The 19,941-nt window shown below is 37.4% G+C and overlaps 1 protein-coding gene and 1 long non-coding RNA gene across 2 annotated transcripts in view; one reads left to right on the plus strand and one right to left on the minus strand.

The window, feature by feature from the left end:
- LOC143648201 (uncharacterized) overlaps window positions 1–11,936 on the minus strand; it is a 30,473-nt gene extending 18,537 nt beyond the window's left edge. Inside the window, exons 1-2 of the long non-coding RNA XR_013158440.1 lie at window positions 11,599–11,936; window positions 8,613–8,717 (exon numbers count right to left, since the gene is read on the minus strand). This is a non-coding gene — a long non-coding RNA (uncharacterized LOC143648201). The remainder of the gene's footprint in view (window positions 1–8,612; window positions 8,718–11,598) is intronic.
- TPRG1 (tumor protein p63 regulated 1) overlaps window positions 1–19,941 on the plus strand; it is a 153,206-nt gene that overhangs the window by 127,232 nt on the left and 6,033 nt on the right. The window contains exon 5 of the mRNA XM_077117867.1: window positions 10,397–10,550. Coding sequence (XP_076973982.1) covers window positions 10,397–10,550 — 154 coding nt within the window. The remainder of the gene's footprint in view (window positions 1–10,396; window positions 10,551–19,941) is intronic.

Below are 19,941 nucleotides of genomic sequence, written 5' to 3' on the forward strand. Positions count from 1 at the left end.
AGGTTTGGGAAGGTACTGGTTGAACCAGAGTTATTTAAACAGCTTTAAAACCCTGAAATCGTATTATCAGATAAATTGTATTTCATATTATGTAAGTGTTTTGATCTCTGTAGAAATTTATTGATGTGTTTCTTGGGGCCATGCTGTGCTAATAATCCTATAATACAAAATTCCATCATTGTAAACATTCAAATAATCTTCCAACAATCTTAACACTAATCTGCTGTTGTAAAGAAAAATAAATTTCACTAAGGACTTCTACTTATTAATTCTACTATATAATAAAATAACTGCCTGAATTGCAGCCTTTGGATTTTGCCTTTAGACATAGTTCACTGATAGAATCCTCTTCTGCTTAGATTCCTGTCTTCCATTCTGCCTCTGACTGGTCAACCAAGACCCATGCCCTAAGCCCACATTTTTAACAACTCTTATATGATTCTCCCCTAGCTGGTACATCCCCACAGGGCAAGCAGCCCACAGGGCCAAGGGCATATGCTCACCCAGAGCCTATGGCACCCCTCCTCACACAGCTACTTGTTATTAGGACTGGTGGCATCAGAATCACCTGGAAGCTTGTTAGAATACAGAATCCCAAGCCGCTCTCAGGAACAAGTGAATAAGTAGGTGTGTTAACGAGGTCTCCAGGTCGTTCAAATGCACATTAAACCTTGCCACGTGCTCTTCTAGACCATGCTTGGGATGCCTGAGATCCTAGAATTCCCTGCCCCAATGGCCCTACATCTACTTTCAGGGCGAGTGTGTGCTCTCCAAGGGGGTTGCCCTAACCAGATCATGCTGTCAATGGACACATGCCTATGCTGGAGCAATTATCAAGGGGTGACTATTTGGGGCATGGACTTATGGGTGGAACCTGGAAACATGGGCTGGATGCTTTCGTTCATGTATGCAAAGCCTGCTACACTGTGCGACAGAACACTGGGATTGGAAAAGAAGGAGGGAAGGCCCCATCTCCCTATCTGTACTGTTGCTCTGGGCTTGGATGGAAATGCAACACTGTGTAGTAGAGATATATTCGAAACAAAAAAATCGTAGAGCACCAAGCTTATGTGTATGCAAATCAGTACTGTCGCAACATGAAGATAAACCAAAAACCCCAAGTTAACCTTAGCTCACTTACTCCAAAGCACATAATACACTGTGGAATGCAGGTGAATCTGTTCTACTTCAGGAAATGTCTGAAATCTCTTGACTTTGTACATAGCTTAGTATTTCATACCACTTTCCTCCCAAGTTCTGATTCAGTAGTTTCTCTTGGTGCAAAAGAAGTTAGCAGAAGTGCAAAATAATCCAGAAATTTCTTTTGATTATTTTTTAGAATTCTGCTAAAGGAGTGGTTTAAACCCATAATGTGAGCTACCAAGCACTTTACATATAGCCTATAATAGTTTGGCTAAGTGGGCATCCTTATCTCCATTTTGCAGTTGAGGGTTAAAAAGCGATTTCTCCAAAGTCACATATAAAATGGGAAGGCACTAAGATTTGAAGCTGATGTCTTCTGCATCCTCTAAACTCAATATTTTTTTTATTACATCAAAGAGCCTCATTAGTAGCATGAGTTTTTCTTCTGAATTTCCTGTGGTAGGTAGAAAAAAATCACTTTGGGCAGGGACAGATTATGATTCTTGCTGAAAAGTGATCAAGAAAGAAAATATCGATTGTGGTCTATAACTATGTGTAGAAGTTAGAGATGGGTATTTTTGCCTTGTCCACATAACTTATTGTGTGAAATACCACAAATAAACTCCCCACTCCCCTGGAAATGATTTCATGAACTTAAAGGGAAAACTAAATAGGTTTATCACATATAACCACTTGAAATTTATTCCATTTCAAATTCCTCCCAAGTGGAAAATGGAAAACATGTGTAGCCTTGGGGAAGCTTTGAGGGGAAGTGTTGGGAGAAGAGACTGGGTTCCTGTCTGTTTGTTAAGACCCTTCTATATTCTTTGGCTTCCTGAGCAGCCCTGGCTATTGCTCAAGAGTGCCTTGGAATGTTGAGTCAGAAGTTTGCAATATCTAGTCTCTTTAACTGCTCATTTATGCATACATTCCTTACCATCCACTCTCAATCTAGCTTGAGAGGAAATGAAAAAAGATGAGATTCAGAAAAATGTGTTCTCAGAAAAGGGTTTTTTTTTCTTTTCTTTCATCTTTTTTTTAAGCTTAGCTATATTGTGCATGTTGAAACTTGGTTATTTAGGGTGCTCAAAAATAATTTCCTTTTAAGAGGGGGAATGAAAACTTACACAACCCTGCGGCCAATGTGATTTGCCAAATATCCCAATTTATAATAGAGGGAGTTGCCACAAAAAATGTTTCTTTATTGTGTTGCATTTTCCTTGGTAGCTTTGCAAGAGTTGTCTTCCCCTCTCTCCATTAGTAGGCACTTGGCACAGAAAAGCTTGAATATACACCAGGGATGACAGCATCTGCAACAAAATGCTTATGGAACAGGGTCATTAGACTACCTGTGGGCAAAAGTATAATTCATTCTGTTCAGGGCATTTCTCTAAAAATCTCATTTCATGAACACCTCAAAATTGATGAAGGATTCCCTCATTTCTCTCAAACAAGCAGGAGGCACTTCGGGACTCCCTTTTAAACAGCACAATTTAGAAATTTGGACTAATCAAGGACAGAAGCAGAAGCCAGATCAATCTAGTCTGAGGAATGAGGTTTACTGCTTTGGCTTGGTTTGCATTGTTTTTACAGTAAAGACCACAGGTTACTCATTTCAAAAACTATTTTCTCCATGTACTGCAAAATGGATAATATGAATATTATAAGGCAATGGACATGAATTAGAAATGGATCCTGTCCTTGAATAACTCATGTTTAATTTCATGATTCAAGACAAGTGTGTAAAATTCATTAATATTGGACAAATTATCATCGATGTCATAAGGGAGGGCTCAGCAGGTTGAATTGGTTGGAGCCCTGAAGAGCTGTGGGTAAGAACAATGAAAATGCATGCCAGAACTGTGATGTGAAAGATCTTGAATGCCAAGCTGAGAAAGTGTTTGTAAATTTGCTAGGCAGTTGGAAGCCCCTTTAGGTTTCTAAACTAGTTCTTGTTCAGATCAGCCCTGTGATATAAGAAGGACGAGGCAACTACATGTTGGTCCAAACTGGAGAAAGATAGAGGGCAGAAAGACTAAGAGAGACTGCAAATAAAAAGGAGATCTCTAGAATGACTGTTCTTACATATGCTCACTGGAGAAATGAATGACTGATGGGTGCAAATGATTCGTTTTCTTATAGAATACTTCCCCATCCTGTACATCCACAGGGTACTGTGGGTTTTATGAGTGGCTGTGGAAACAGTGTCCTAAATTTTAATCCCAGCTCTAATACGTAAGTGATGTTGATCTGAATGAAGCCTTCCTTAATACCCCTGAATCCCCACTGAAATTTTATCCAGAGCAATATCTCTGTATGGAGGAATGCTAGCAAGGGATTTTCTTATAATGTTGCCACTCTGAGTAATTATCAAATATTTTGGAAGTTTTACCCTAAAAAGTTTGAAGGAGAAATCAGAATACAAGGCTTCTTTCACAGAATATGGCAATACCAATCTCTACCAGAACATGACTCTAAAGTTGACAAAATTTCATATTATCTCTATCAGTGAGCAGACAGTTATAATTTTTAACCCTAGGATTATGTTTGTTTCATTCTGAAAGGCATGGAACTCCAAACGAACCTTCCAAAGCATGTAAATTTAGATGTGCATAACTGAAAGAAACATTAAGATTTTCTCCTTTTTTCAAGAATTATTAAATCATCAAACTCACTGGATTAGCTCACCACATAAATGGCATCTGAGAAATAAAGAGCTTTTGTTGTCAAATAGATGCATTTTGCTTATGGAAAAGAGCCTGAGAAAGAGTTTTTATTTTGTTTTGTTTTATTATTTTCCCATGATTCCAATGGCAATGCATTCCTTGTTTTCTCATCAATAGCAGTATGATGAAGCAAACCAGAAGAAGAGTTTCTCTAGAGTCTAAGCATGTTGAAAGCAGCAAGAAATGGCAGACTCACAGTGAGGGAAGAGACAGCTGACATAAGAACTAATAAACTGCAGTAAAAGGATCTTTTAAAGCCTTTGCAAAGAGCTTATTCTTCATATAAAACATTTGGCTTTCATAAAGGGAGGCACTGTAGTACAGGGAAAGCATTATCAAAGAATTTGAGTATTAATTGGACTCTGAAATAACTCTCTCATTAACCTTCTATGTTTAATTCTGTTTGGGTAAAATTAAACAGACAAATATCTAGCAGATAAATGATTCATAATAAATCTTCATAATAAATTCATAATAAATCTTCCAGCTCTTAAATATGGGGTTCATGATGACTTTTAGTAACCCATAAGAGAATTAGTAATTTTTAAAATAATCTGTGTAAGCAAATAAATACACAAATTTTAGATGACTTTATCCAAGTAGTTCATCCACACCAGTTCTAGAAAATAAAATATTTCTGTGTATTCATGTGAAACTAACAGGTAAGTTTTCCTTTGCTCTGACTGGTCAACAGCATTAGGTTTGTATAGGGTTGGAGTGTCCAACCTTATCCTATGACCCCCTTATTTTATAAGAAGGGAAATGGGTGCTAGAGATGTTATGCCCTAACCAAATCTGCACAGAAAGTTAATGTAAGTGCTAGGATTACTTCCAGGTTCTACTGACTTCAGTCCAGGACTCATTCTACCATAACCTAAAAATGAAAAGATAAAGCATTCAAACTCACAGCCATCCTCATTTGTTCTGTGCATTCATTCTATTATTTATTCATCCATTTGTTAAATGGTTACTCTGGACCTGGCCCAATAAGTGTCCATGTTTATCTTGTCCTAAGCATTTGCTGCACACACACGTGCACACACACACACACACACACAGACACACACACACACGCAGGCAAACTCACCCCTCAACACTACAAATTATGAAATCTTAGATTGGACCCCTGGTTTGGCCCTCAGCCATCTGCATCTCAGTCCTGAATATGGTCAACTCTGGGAAAACAAATCTAAAAATTCCCAAACTGATCAATACTTTTCCCTGTTTTAAGGACTTTAGGCCTGAGATCTTCCATAACCATTTTTAGTGACCCTTTTTGTAATCATTCACCCTTACTTTTTCTGAAAATAAAAAAAAAGTGCTTTTGGCTTAACACTAGGTCTTTTCTTCTATAATGTAAGATAATTTCTTCTTCTAGGAAAAGAAAAATCCGGTCCCAGCAGCCATCTGAGAATGTCATATTCATTGTTATTCTTTGGTTTTTAGTCCAACTAGTATAATACAAATTATTCTGGTCTTATAGCACAGGTCTTAATATACTGGGGCAGACAAGAACCTTTGAGATGATTTAGTTCAATTACCTTGTTTTACAAATAGGCTCCTTATGCCCAGAGAATAAGAGTATATGATTTAAATAATCCAGCAAGTTAGTGATGGATACTGCCGTTGAACCAGGGAATCCTAACGCTCACTCAAGATTCTTTCTTTGGCGCTCTATTGACCCCAAATTCTCTCCCTATGAACACTGCTGATCTTTTTAACTTCATCACTTACCCTCACTCAAGTACTATAACCCACAGAATTTGTTGGTTGCACAACATGCCAGTAAACGGTTAATCTCACTGAGCCCAAAGCCCTGGAAACTTCTGGGTGAGAGCCAGGTAAGCAAAGAGAGCAGATAAAGGCAGCACCTGCCGATGGGTTTGGAACAGCCTGGGGACACAGAGAGAATGTAAACACATTCTGTAAATCTTATTGTCTGACTCCGTGCCAGCGTCTTTTGGGTTCTTGTCATGGAAAATATTTCATCTGAGGTCATTCAATGAGCAAAGGAGCATTGAATACCCTCCAGGGTGCCAACAACGTCCTCCCTTTTGTCCAGATTAAATAAGCAAGGATCTAGCATTTCATGGGCCTAGAAGGCCCACCTTGCAACAATGCAGGCTGTAAGGAAGGGAAAAAAGAGAAATTAAGAAAATATATTGTGTCGCTCTGGACTGCGCTCTCCCTCCCCGCCCCCCCCCCCCCCCCAACTTGCCGTGGGCTCTGCTCTCCCATGCAGCCTCCCTCTGTTGCTCACCCATACTTAAAAGCACACGCCCTGCGACGCCCTGCGTTTAGAGCAAGAGTTAATGTCTGTGCTTCCTCATAAATCTCAGTTTGGTGCCTCAAGCTATGTTTTTAATTCTTTGTGGATCTTTGAGATTTGAGATGAGTAGAAAGGAGGTGCAACTGATGGAGGTAATAATGCAAGTGGCCATTTCTTGTGCTGGGGAGCTGGGCATTCTCATTGAGATCTTCTAACAGGCCATTTAAGGCTTCAGTAGAGAATGTGAGAAGGTTAAGATGGAAGGAGAGCAGGGAGTTAAGGAAAAAGAAGCTTGCCATGTTTTGCCATGCAAAAAGATGCATGGCTTCTTTTTGAAGAAAGAAAGACATGTGGAATAAACACATGAACCCAGACTGGTGACCAGTTGACGTATTTTCTAGTTCAACTAAAAATGATGTGAATGCCTTAGAGTCCTTCCTGGCAGAAATAATTTCTTGTCTTACAAAACTTTTTGAAGAAAGTTTTTTCTCCATTCAAGTTGGAACTAATTTTTTATTAAAACCATGTATATATTCCATGATTGGGCCCTTTACCACTCATGTGAGAGGTTCCTTCTGTACATGTCTGCTTTTTTGCAAAGCTTCTGGTGGGCTGCTATGAAGGTTGAAGGTAGTAATTGTTTAGGACCTCAGCCTACTGTTTTTGAGTAGTTCTGAGTCTGAGCCACTGAGTTGAGCATGTAGCTTGACTGAAGGAAGAACTCTAATCTATGAAAACTCTAATGTGTATCTATAAAGTGAAGGAGTTGGAAACTAACCTCTAAGAGGCCTTCCAACTAAGGCAGTCTTGAATCCTAAAAATCTCCCAAAAATACGAAATTCTTTTCATCCTCCAAGCCCTTATTGATCCTTTCCTCTACTCTAAGCTTTCTGTGAGGTTTTTAAGTTTAACAGAAGTTAAGAGTGCATTGCCGAACTTGTATCCCCTACTGAAGAAGTGAAGACCAAACCCAGCTAGTTTCTGTGAGGATAGAAAGTGGGAATAAAATAAGTTACGACAGGAGGACCCTCTACTTCTTTAATGAGACCTGCAGGTTTCTACCTGGATCTGTTTGAGATGTGGAAAGGAGAGAAGTACATAGTAGAAACTCCATATTTGCTAGTTGAATAGTGTCTCACAGCATATAGAACATTTTCACGTCCATTATTCTATTGTACCCCAAGAAACTATTGTCACCTAAAGACCAAAAAAGTGATGCAAAATGCCCAGAGGCAGAGAATTAGTGAAAGCCAGGATTTAAACCAAGAACAAGATTTTAGTAAGAATACTGCAAATGCTTCACTTGCTTAATAGTTTTGTTTTGACATCCTTGATTTAGAACCATCCCCTCATTTTGATTAACCCCACCAGGGTAACTCAGTGAGAAAGGTCCTGTCTTCTTACCCTGACAACATAACTTATTTGTGATTTTCCCCTTGACTTCCTATTGCTTACAATCTCATAATTGTTAATTTTGAATATGTAAACAAATCTAGAATTATTTTTTGAAGCAAATTTCCTTCCTAGTCTTTGTCTAGGACTTTGGTCAGGCTTTTTGCTCCAAAAATGATGATAGGCTCCTTTGGGCAATGGTTTGAACTCTTATTCTATTGAAAATAAGACTGGGTTTTGTAATGATGGGATCTTAACTTGGAAGACATTTTGTAGTGCTAGCCCAAAGGAGTGAACAGAGCTCTAAGTGAGGTGTCAGGAGACCAGGGGTCTCACTAGTTCAGCTCTGTCCTATAGTGGCATTTTTGGTAAATCCTGATCCTTTCTGAGTCTCAGTTTTCCAGGAAAGATGGCTCTGGGTTACGGCTTCCCAGATCTGTTCTAGCTCTCTGATATTCTACAGTCTATGGCTTCTAAACCATTATCCCACCAAATAGTGGCTGTTTTGTGATTTTGCAGACTGTAATTTGATGCCTCTATACCAAAGAAGCCACAATCCAATGCTTGTCTTCTTATGGATGCTGTATGTCTTTGCCTTGCATGTAGCATCATAGTCATAGCTGTCAACACCATTCACACAGACTTATTGAAATCATTTAATGTAACAGCTTGGAAATAACTCTGAAGAGCATATGGGGAAACTGAGATGAAGAAAGAGAAATGATCTCGCCCATTGTCATGCAGCATTAAGTGTAAGACTCTAACACAGGACAATTTTACATCCAGTTCTTCACACTTTCCGTTTCATCCATTAACTCATATGACTTCTCTCATGGCAAACACACATAACCGTTTAATATAGCATCCATGGTCATTAGGGCATCTGCATTCATCACAATTTCTTTATTATATTTAACAGAAGAAAAAATGATAGACCTTCACAGTCCTCTGAAACTCAATGCATTGCCGGGGGCCTGAGAAGTCCTACCTTAGTTTTACATTTGGAAACATTACTTAGTTCTAGGTTTATCTTCTAAGATATCAACTTTGGAGATCAGAAGAGAATGCATGGTTGAACTTACACATTTAGTAGGATACCACATTGTTGAGAAAGGTTGTTGTGCCCAAATTGATAGGTTATTTGGAAATAGGGTTCCTCTTGAGTTTCAAACTTCATTTGAGGTTTCCTTAAGGTGAAAGAATATAAAGCATACCTATTACAGAACTGTCTTGGCAGATTTTCAGCCCATTTGGATAAAAGCAAAATTGCACCCAACATGTAAATTGACGTATGAAGCAGTAAATAATTTCATTGTGCAAGTTGTTTTGATGGACTCAAGCCAGAATGCTCAATTAACTAATACACATAGAATATTCATTGATCTTAGTGTTTGGTGCCAGACCAGAAAGAAAAAAAAAAATCAAATGAAAGAAAATACAGAGGGAATGATAAATGTCAGCACAGCAGCTAAGACAGTGCTAGGTTTAAAAAGGAACTTTAGAGGTATGCACAATGTTTTTCTTTTCCTCTTTCTTCTTTTGCTTCTTCCTTTTGTTTACGCAAAGGATTAAGTATGAAAAAATGTTAAGGATAAGCTTTCAAATATAATGACCAAAAATCTGAGAACTGGGCAGCAGTTTGTGCCAGGTTCTTTTCTTAATTTTCCTTTGTAAGAAAAAGCTCAGGGATCAGGCAATAAGGGAGGGGGATTGTTATGTACATACATATATGAGATTGTGTTTATACACATCTCTACACAAACATTCATAAACCATAATAGCATTCCCAAAGGAATTCTTCGTTAATACAGGAAGTGACAGCTTTGTGAAGTCACCATAATTAAACTCTATTTTTTTCACCCTAGAAATCCTAAGATTTAATTTTTAGGAGAAATGAGACCTATATATGTTCCATGGGATTGTCTAGAATTACAGGCAAATTAGTTTTAAAGCTTTTCAGAAGCAAAGCACCTGAGCTTGGTTTAAACTTCAGACATCTTGTTGCATTCAGAGATGTCTAAAACCATGTCACAGATTCTAAGGGGTACATATGCAAGAGAAGAGGCTACAGAAATTACAGTTTTATTATTCAATGTAGGCACACTTCCCTGCCATGACTTCTCTCTCCCACCCCAAGCTGACTTTGCTTTGTGGTGCGCTTGGGTTTGCCAAATAACTGGTTCTGGGGTATACCAGGTTGTGGGTCAAGAGTGAATTTTGAGGGAAGAGTAGGCAGTCTCCCTACAAGCTTTGACATGTTTGTTGAAGCAATTTCACTGTGTGAAATATGTGCAAAGAATAAAGGATCATGAGGTACAGAAGCTGAGGTCAGGGGGCGTTTTGGAACAGTTATCATCTCTTTCAAAGATGATATATGTTCTCCCATTTGGAAAGACTCATGCTTTTGCTTAGTCAGTACTTGCTCACCCTGACTGCTTTATAGAAACTGTTGCTGCTGAAATCTCCCTTCTCTTCAAAAATGTCTCCCACCTTAACTATTTCAGTTCCTGTCCCACCTCACTGGCTGCTCCTCCTACCATTCTCTTTGAAATCTTACCAATAATACATTGACGTGAGGTCAATATCTGTATTTCCAGGTTGAATTTCTTTCCTGAGCATCAGAGTCACATTTCCAACCAGGGCGTTTCCACATAGAATTCTCAATGATGCCTTGAACTCACCATATTTGCAACGAAATTCTTTTTTTTTTTTCACCTCCAAAATTCTCTCAACAATTCAACTCTTTGGGAATGAATCACTTATCTCAATGATGATATAAAGGCTGACCCAGATATTGCATTCATTTCCCACCCTTTTCTTTTCTATTATAAATAGCAGATCTGATGGAATACTTTTTCCTTTATAGGAGACAAGGTGAAGGTCTTAGGATCTACTGGGGAAGTGCAGAGCAGCAGTCCCTGTTGTCCCACTGGAACCCATGGTCCAACGAAGTTCCTTACGCCACCTTTGCAGAGCACCCTATGAAGTACAGCAGTGAGATGTTCCTCAAGATTTGCAAGGTACGAGTCACCTCGAACCTCATTCTTAGATCAGCATTAGTGGTGGAAGCTAGGAACTGCTTAAACATAACTGATAAAGGAGAAATTAAAAATGATAATAAGATACAACCAGGTGTTCATATAGGTTTATGGAACCTATTTTAATAAACAGTGGTGCTGTTTTATATATTTGAATATATACAATATTTATATTAACCATATCATGCTGTTCCCCCTTGCTAATTTCTTCAGCATAGCATTGTTAATACATTGTTTTAATATAATTGTGTTCATTGCCTACAAGGCACCTATATTTTCTTTTTGTAATTAAATCCTAGTTATGTTTTTCAGGGAAGGAGTGTAGAATGTTATAGAGTAGGTAAAGAGTAATCAGATATGGAACTATGGTCAAGTTTGATTTATCCCTTCTGTCTCTGGGCCTCAGTGTTCTGATGCCTAAAATGAAGATAGTGTTCATTGCCCCTTCCTCCCTTCCTTATTGGAACATGGTAAAGTTAAATGTGGGAATAAACTGTAAAGGGATTAAGATTATTTTTATGTCTCTAAATATGATCTCCTCAAGTAGACTTCAAATGTATCAATGGCAGGGAAGGGTTCGGCTACTATTCTTTCATCTCCCCTAGGGAGAGTTAAGTGTTTTTCAACACAATAAGTAGGTAGGAATTAAAATAATTGGAGCTGGGAATGCAGTTAAAGATCAAACTTTATGTTTTTGACAAAACCAAATATACACACAAGAATGTACTTACAGGTCTAGAAATTGTCTTCTCTGTCCTTTTTATGTTTACCTTAATAGTCTGTCCTTCACTTCAGAATACCACAGCTTTTTATTTGCTATAAATTCAAATTTTAGCAATCTGCATCTTAAAGTCTTTTTGTGGTTGATGACATATCTCTTGCAGTAATTTAAATACTCCTTATTCATGTATGTGTATATGCATGTTTACCGATGTAAAAAAAAAGTATTTAAAATTAGTAAGTTCCCTATTCTAAACATGTTTTGAGGCAACATATATGTGAATAGAGGTTATATGGTGTCTTTACTCACTTTAATATATAGGTGGAGTTGACTTGTACCCCATTCTACTCCCAGGAAAAATCAGTGATCCTCCAAGATTTATGCAGATGTCCTCAGGGGCTTGTGGTCTCCTCATTACCACCGGCTCAAAGCTATTAAAGACTCTAAATTAGTTCAGTGTATGTGTGGTTTTGCTCCTTCTCCTGTGATACTCCTAATTCATACAACCACCCAAGTAACAACATCAGCCTCTAGCCTGACTCTTTTTACCAGCCAAAAGCAACAGAACAAAGCAGTATGAAAAACAATAGGAGCATTACACTGAATACAGTGTGAGAGCAAACTCGCTAAAGGTGCCAGGAAGACAGAATGGGCGTTAGCATCACAATAATGGCGAGAACTCCAGGTGGAATATCAGACATTCCTGTTTTAAAAGTCTTTGTTAACAATACTGTTACGCATTGCTCCGTGGTCCCCTCCCTCTCCGCTCCTCTCCTCTCTAGCCCCTCCCCAAACTCCTGTTGTTGTTTCTAACAAGGCAGAACAATTTATCTTAACATCTTCTAGGCCATCCCAAAGGGCTTAATAACGCATTTTCTGAAGCACTTTTCCCTCCTTGAAAGGAAATCTGGATCTAGCCATTAAAATAATAAAACTTTTTGAATTAATAGCAATTCCATTTTATTGTAAGTCAAAATAAATACCAACTGCCTTGGTTATTACATCCATTACTTCCTGGGCCAAGTTTTATCTTGTTCTTCAAACTTGATGCTTTAGGTCCTTATTCCTTAACTGTCCTTTGCTGGAAAAAATTCAGAGTAAGGGATTAAAGAACAAGTTTTATGTTCTATGAACTGCTGTGAAATGCTAGTACTTCACTATAATACCCAGTAGTACTTTGCTTCATTCTGCTACATACAAATACAACAAAATAGTTTATAAAAGGGGGTGAAAACAATAAAAGCGTTGGAGGGAGAATGGAATAATTATTCCCCAAGTACCAGGTGAATGTATTAAGTAGATTGGAGCATTGCTTCCCCCCACCCCCACCCCGGGCTTTCGGCTACCCAGAGCTAAAAGGGAAGCTTGATGGCCATATAGCGCTTATTGGAGAGAAGTAAAAATAGCATTTGTGTGTATGTGTGTGTGACTTTTGTAGGAGGGGTGGTTGGTTAGTTGAATGTTTGATTTTTAGTCAATTGAACTACTTTGTGGGGTCTGTTAATTATATTTCCTTTAACGCTCTTCTCCTTAAATTATTCTTTCAAAGTTTTTTTTTTCCCCCCTAGAAAGGGCATTTTGATTCACTAAGCCAGTTGTTCTTTTTTTTTTTCATTCAAAGACCATCCTAAGTCCCAGATATCTAGGAAAACAAGTGCTCTCCATCTGAGATGTGAGATGATGAGCATTTCTTGCTGTTTTTTGAGTCTTAGATTCTCTTTTGTTGTTTGTTTTTATATCACCATATTATTTGTATTCAGGACATTTTCCAAGATGGGCTTTGAGTAAGACCCAGTTATTTTAACGAAAAGGAATAAATGTGATGAAACGTAATTCTGGGGATCTAGAATCTCTTTTATGTGACTACTTTGGCAAAAGGTGAGATTTTTAAAGCAGTGATATAAATTACTTTCTCTGCCTCCATTATGAATAAAATAATAAAAAGTAAAGGAATATGGTGAAATAAATAACAGATTCAAATATCTGAAGCAATTTAATTAAATTTAACAAGTCTATTGTGGTAGAGGAGAGGAAATGATATAGCATGGAATTGCACACAGTCAAAACTTTCAAATTATTTGCAATCTAAAGGAAGAACATTATTAAAAAATATATATATTTCTTTTTAAAATCCAAACTTATGCTTACCCAGAGCCTTGTCTTCTATGAAACCTGGAAACCCTAATTCAACAAATATTTTTTGACACCTGCAAAGTGCAGGTTTGATGATAATTTCTAAAGATACAAACATAATGAGACAAGGTTCTCGTGTTTATAGACAGCGTTGTTTAACAGAGAGGGCAGACAAAAATGCAGATATTTTTAAATGAGCATTAATTGACCAAAATAGGACTTTGGACCAAGTGAAGAGGTATGGAGGTACATGAAGATACAGGAAGTGTCCTTGGATAAAGAATAATTCAGTTCAACTGGATTTTAATCTTATTTATTCCCTGCCGTAATTTTAGTAGCTCAGATAATTAGGCATAAGTTCCTAAGTTATTAGGGGCAATCAGAATGGAGAAATGATGAGGAATTTTTGAGATAATCAGCACACAGAATCAATGGGAACAAGTGACTGAAACTCTATAGAAGGTGAAGGAGAGCAAGAAGTCAAAGATGCCATGGTTTCTGACTTGGGTATATGGCGATTCCAGTAATCAGAATGGAGAAAACTAGAAAAAGAGTAGGTTAGGGGGGTCAGTTTTAGGTATTTGAGTTTGAAATGTCCATGAGACATGGGGTGGAGTTGACTGTTAGGCAGCTCATCAGAAATTTAGGTCTGGGGCTCAGGAGAGAAAGTTGGACTGGTGACATAGTTTTCAGATCAAACAACATTGGGTAGAAGTTAAAAAATGGCATAGGTCGAAGGTACCTAAGAAAAAAAATTAACACACAGAACTGCATTCAGATTCAAATTTATGCTGTCTCTGCATCTCTTGACACTGATCACTAAGTCATTTTCAAATTTATGTGATATCTATTATATCAAAAAATGTTATATTTCCTTTTACCAATCTCACTAATTTTCTGCCACTCCTAATTTGGTAAACATAATGGTCAACTGACCTTGTCCCAGACAGTCCTCCTTATCTCTCAGTCTCACGAAATCTTTCTACTCTGTGTAGATAGGTATTTTTGTGTTACTCATATAAAACAATAAAATTATTATTGTACATTTTTATGATTTATGTTATTTTTATGATTTCAGGACATGAATGTAATCTCATGTATTATATATATTTTCACCTTATATTAATTGATCACAGTTTGTATGACATTTTCAGGAATTTAACTTACTGGATCCTAACAAAGGCCCTGTGAGGTCAGGATAGCTAGCTTCATTTTTAAAATGGGAATACTTAAGAGTGAGTAAGTTGGGGGAAAGGATGGAAACCTGAGGAACTGCAGGTGTGTATGTATGCGTGTGTATTTGTATTTGTATTCGTTGATCTTATCTTATTATGTTATATTATATATTAACAACCAGGCTCAATTATCTTTACTTGTTTCATCCACTTTATATTTTGCAACTTGTAGCCTTATCTTTCTTTGCTGGGCTCCTGGGGTATGTACAGAAAGCTGCTGGGAGGGATTAGTGACTAACCCCAGAGCTGGTGAGTAATAATCATAGATCATGGATGCTCCCCATCTATGATCTACAGATTAACCATTTTAACTCTCTCTTGGCATTTTATCCCTCTCTTCAAGGCAATTGTGACTATGAATCAACAAAATTGTAGCAGTTAAATTGAACCTTATATCCTTAGCTCCTTGGTTTCTCTTCAACAAATATTCGTTGAGTTCTTACCTGGCATTGACTATTATATGCCTGACAACCTGCTAAGAACCTGGGATATCAAGAAGAGTCAAATAGTTTCTGTTCCCCAGAAGTTTATGATGCAGAGGGAGGAAGCAGAAAGGTAACTATCAAATTATAATTCAGGGTACTAAGACTGATAATACATAACAAAGGGATTTATATGGGAACCCAGACAGAGAAATAGAAAATTTCAAAAGTTAACAGATGTGGTGACATTTGTTGTGAGGTTCCGTGTATGAATAATCTACCAGGCAAAGAAGGTGGGAAGGCATTTTAGGTTGAAAGAATATGGTTAAGGGCAGCAAAAGCACAAAGGTATATGAAAAGTTTTAGATAAAGAGCCATTCAGTTTAGCTGCAGTTTTTAAGTGTGTGTGAGTGTGTGTTTGTACGTGTGTGTGTGTGTGTGAGTGGCATATGCATTGACAGGGGAACACTGGGGAGTAGAATAGGGATAGGATGCAAAATCAGATGCATAGAAATCTCTCTTGCTTTATCCTCCTTTTTCTCTCTACACACCAGAGTTTACCAATAGTTACAGCATCTCTCTAAAGATAATCCCAGGTAAAATGTGTAAGAATGAAAATGTTAGTGTACTTAATATTCTGTCCAGCTGTGTGACTGCCCAATTGCTCTCTAGAATTGGGTAATAGACAGGCTAGCTCTTTATGCTGGCATGCTTCATTCCCTACACAGGGTGGCTGAAACCTGTAGCCTGAAGGCTTGGAAAACCTGCTCAGCTGAGGAATGTGGACCTGCAGGCATGAAACCTGGTCTGTCTACCCAATGTAAACAGGAAGAAAGTAATGGTTACACTAAAGAAATTGAGACTCTAGGCAGTGAATTGCTGGCAGACAGTACCTAAAGCAAACCAGGGGCCCATGCACTCAGCTGCTAAATAATTGCTGTAAAGTCAAGAAGAACCACCCCTCCTTGCCCTACACACACACACACACACACACACACGCATATACTGCTATACTTTTCCCCAACTAACACAGAGCCCCTATGTAACCGGAGTTGTTATAACTTGACCCTCTGTTTTTGAGCCTGGAATAAAAGAGGACGCCAGGAGTGGGTGCACAAAAGCTTTAGAGAAAAGTATTTTGCTGGTGGCGTTCATATCAGATGACTCCACGTTCCTGTCACACAGACTGAGTTCAGGTGCTTGAAATGCTCAAGAGCCAGCTTGGGGACTTGGCCTTTTGTCTGTCTCTCCTTCAACACATTGCTCGTCACTGTCTTCCTGGCCCCTCCTCCCTTTAGAGGACTCCCTGAAGTGCGTCTGACTCTAATGGAATGCCAAGTTCATTTTCCTTTCCAACATCTAGATTCTGAGGCCACTGAGGATTTTCATATAACGAAGCACATGTTTAGTATCAAGGAGGTGTTCAACAATTCAATTTTACTAACATTTATTGATCCATGAAAAAAGCATCATAATTATTGATTATTGGCACATGCTTCCTTTATTCCCTTTTCATTATGACTCCAACTTATATTTTAGCTTCATTGCATTTCATTCCCCTAATCCTTTCTGCAATTCATGTAAATATATACTCACATCTCATATACAAACTCTTTGTTTCATTTAATTTCACAACCATTTTATGATTTTGATGCTATCAAGGTCTTTATTTTGTGGAAAAGGAACTACAATGTTCTGAGAGGTCAGATAATTTGTCTGAGATGACACAGCTAGTGAGTGCCACAGTTGCAACTTATAGCAGGTCTAATTCCGATGCTCATGCTTTATCATTCTATACTTCCTTGAGTTCAGTGGTTCTCAACAGCAGGCAATTTTGCCCATGGGAGACACTTGACAATGTTTACAGACATTTGGGGAGAGAATACTACTTGAATCTGGCGCTAAATATCCTAAAATGCAGGGGTCAGTCTCACCACACACACACAAAAAAGAATTATTTGGCCCAAACTGTCAGTAGTGTCAAGGTTGAAAAAACTCTGGTTTAATGGTAAGCACAGCCATACCTGTGATTCCGATTCTTAGAAAACTGGAAGGAAAAATGTGAATGAAAGTATAAGTGAAAGGTCATAGGTAAAAGATTACATTTTACACTGAGTATGTGATAAGGTGTTATGGAGAGAGAGACTTGAGCTTGGTTTTGTAATATGAATAAGAGTGTGAGCACTAGAGATCATTCAGTTTGAACCATAGACTGTCAGATGTAGAGGTTCCTAGGCATGCTTTTCAACAATTTTCAAATCGTTTTGAAAATCAAAGGCATTTAAAAAAAATCTAACTCTGAACTCAAATATATGAAACTGATAAAAATAGAGCAGCTCTGATTGATATAATTGAAGGGACTGAAATATGTTACCTGTTTGGCTTCTCGCTTTCCTTCTGGAGTGTTCCCCCTACATCCAGGTATCTATAGTTCTGACATTATTGTTAAACGTACCTTCTTTCCTCTCAAAAGTATCCTGTTTGGATGAAACATTATATGATACCCAACCTATAAGGAAATCTAGTGTTCTAAGGAGCATGGTTTGAAAACTACTGAGACTGGTTTCTTTTTTCCTCTATCCCTTTGAAAATGGAGAACATGAATCATTTCCTAAACATTTGGATTTTACTGCTCATGACAATAATATTATGTGGTAGAGAAGACTTTAGGACTTAAGTCAGGAGACATGTCCCAACTCTTGCTCAACCACTTAGTTTTTTTTGGCTTAGGACATGGCTTTGTAACTCTCAGATCCTCAGTTTACCTATTAGGCCCCTTCTGAATTGCTCCCAAAGCTTTATCCAATAAAACTTTTCTAAAGGTATTGATTTCTACCTACTACCATATATCCTGTCTTGTTTATTCTATATACTTTACCTTCTGAATAACCTTCTTGAGTTCTGACTATGTAATTATCATTCTGTGTTTTTTAACTATAGATATGGACTTTTCATCTGTATATCTGTTTCTTTGTGTTCGAGGCTCATGCTTCCAGTTGTCTGTTGGAAATCTCTAAGAGGCTCACTCACCCACACTATTGGCTCTTTGATCAGTTGGACCTATGCTCATGTGCTACCATCTCAGAAAGATTTGCCCTTGCTCCCTCTACTCTCTATTTTTTCATCACATTTTATTTTCCTCCTAGCATTTATCATCATTGAAATTGTATATATCTGCTTGTTTTTGCTTTCTGTCTCCTAGCCCTAAAATACAAGTTTCTTAGACCAGGAACCTTGCTTGTCTGTTCATAACACTTAGGGTACACTTGCAACGTAATGTAGGTGTTTCACCAACATTACGTGAATGGACTTAGATGCTTTTATCTGTTAGTAATACAGAGAGTTAGTTCACAGTATTAATACTGATAGAAACAATGCACAAACACACAGAAAATTAAAGCAGTTAAGACTAATATAGATTAGTCTTAACTAATGAAATGAAAACCCACAAATGAAAAAATCACACCTTACTTCAGACAGTAAGAAGTAAATTTTGCCCTGGGAAAGTTTCCTAGTGAAGTTAATGAACACAAAATTAAACTAAGGGCTATATCCACACTCAGGAAAATAATCATATTAAAAATAATATCCCTGGGAAAAAAATACATAAGACTAAATTTAAAATGAACAAATCAAATGTTTATTGTGAAGTTGTGTATTAAAGTATCCATCCTGTGGAAAGTAAAAAAAAAAAAAAAAACTTAAAATGGAAAAAAAATTATTTAACAGTTTCTGTAAAAAATTACTCAATGCATTAAATTGCCTCAGTGTAATTCATGCCAGAAAACTCATTGTTAATGAAAATTCACTGTATAATTTTTGCATGGGCTTTATATTCATAAGTACACAGATAAAAGAAACAAGGCAACAGTGTCTTGTTGTCTTGTTTATTTTATAACCTTTCTCCTTGATTAATTGGAAAACTTCAACAATCTTGGAAAATTAATATTTAGGAATTTTTTCATCCAAAGTATTAAAACCTTTTTATCTTGAAATGATTTTAAACTTACAGAAAAAATGCAGAATTCGTGCAGAGCTCCCATACACCCTTTATCCAGCGTCCCTTAATGTTAACAACTTATATAATCATAACACAGTTATTTAAAAAAGAAAATTGATATTGGAACACTACTATTAACTGAACTACAGACCTTATTTGAATTTCGCCAGATTTTTCCCTAATGATCTCTGTCTTTTCCAGGATCCATTCCAGGATTCCACGTTACATTTAGTTGTTTTTTCTCCTTATTCTCCTCCAATCGGTGACAGTTTCTCAATTTTCCTTTGTCTTTCATGACCTTAACGCTTTTGATGAACATTGATCAGTCATTTTGTAGAATATTTCTCCTGAACTGTTAGCCTGGTGTTGTTTCATGATTAGATGTGAAGTCAAGTATTTTGGGCAGTGATGCTACAGAAATGGTGCTGTGTCCTTTTCACTGCATCAGATCATGAATTTATGAGGTTTATATATCTTTTTTGTTTCTTTGCTTTTTGGTTTTTGTTTTTACATGGGCAGGCTCTGGGAATCGAATCAGGGTCTCCTGCATGGCAAGTGAGAACTCTGCCACTAACCACCGGTGCACTGCCCTATATATCTTTTTACTGATGGTTATAACCTTAATCACTTAAGTAAGGTGGTTTTTGCTTGGTTTCTCCTCTGTAAAAGAGGAGCTTAGAGACTCAGCTCAGGATTTTGAAGTATTGATTTCTGAGCAAACTTTATCCTTTGGCATCCATGAAACATTTAAAAAAAAAAAAACTTACCATGGTTATAAAAAAAGTGCTTTCTGGAATCTCTATGATGTATATTTAAGGAAATTGATATTCAAAGTATGAGATTTGAGGAAGTAAGACTAAGG

Source organism: Tamandua tetradactyla, chromosome 10 (genome assembly GCF_023851605.1).
Source record: "Tamandua tetradactyla isolate mTamTet1 chromosome 10, mTamTet1.pri, whole genome shotgun sequence".
In the NCBI taxonomy this organism is placed as follows: domain Eukaryota; kingdom Metazoa; phylum Chordata; class Mammalia; order Pilosa; family Myrmecophagidae; genus Tamandua; species Tamandua tetradactyla.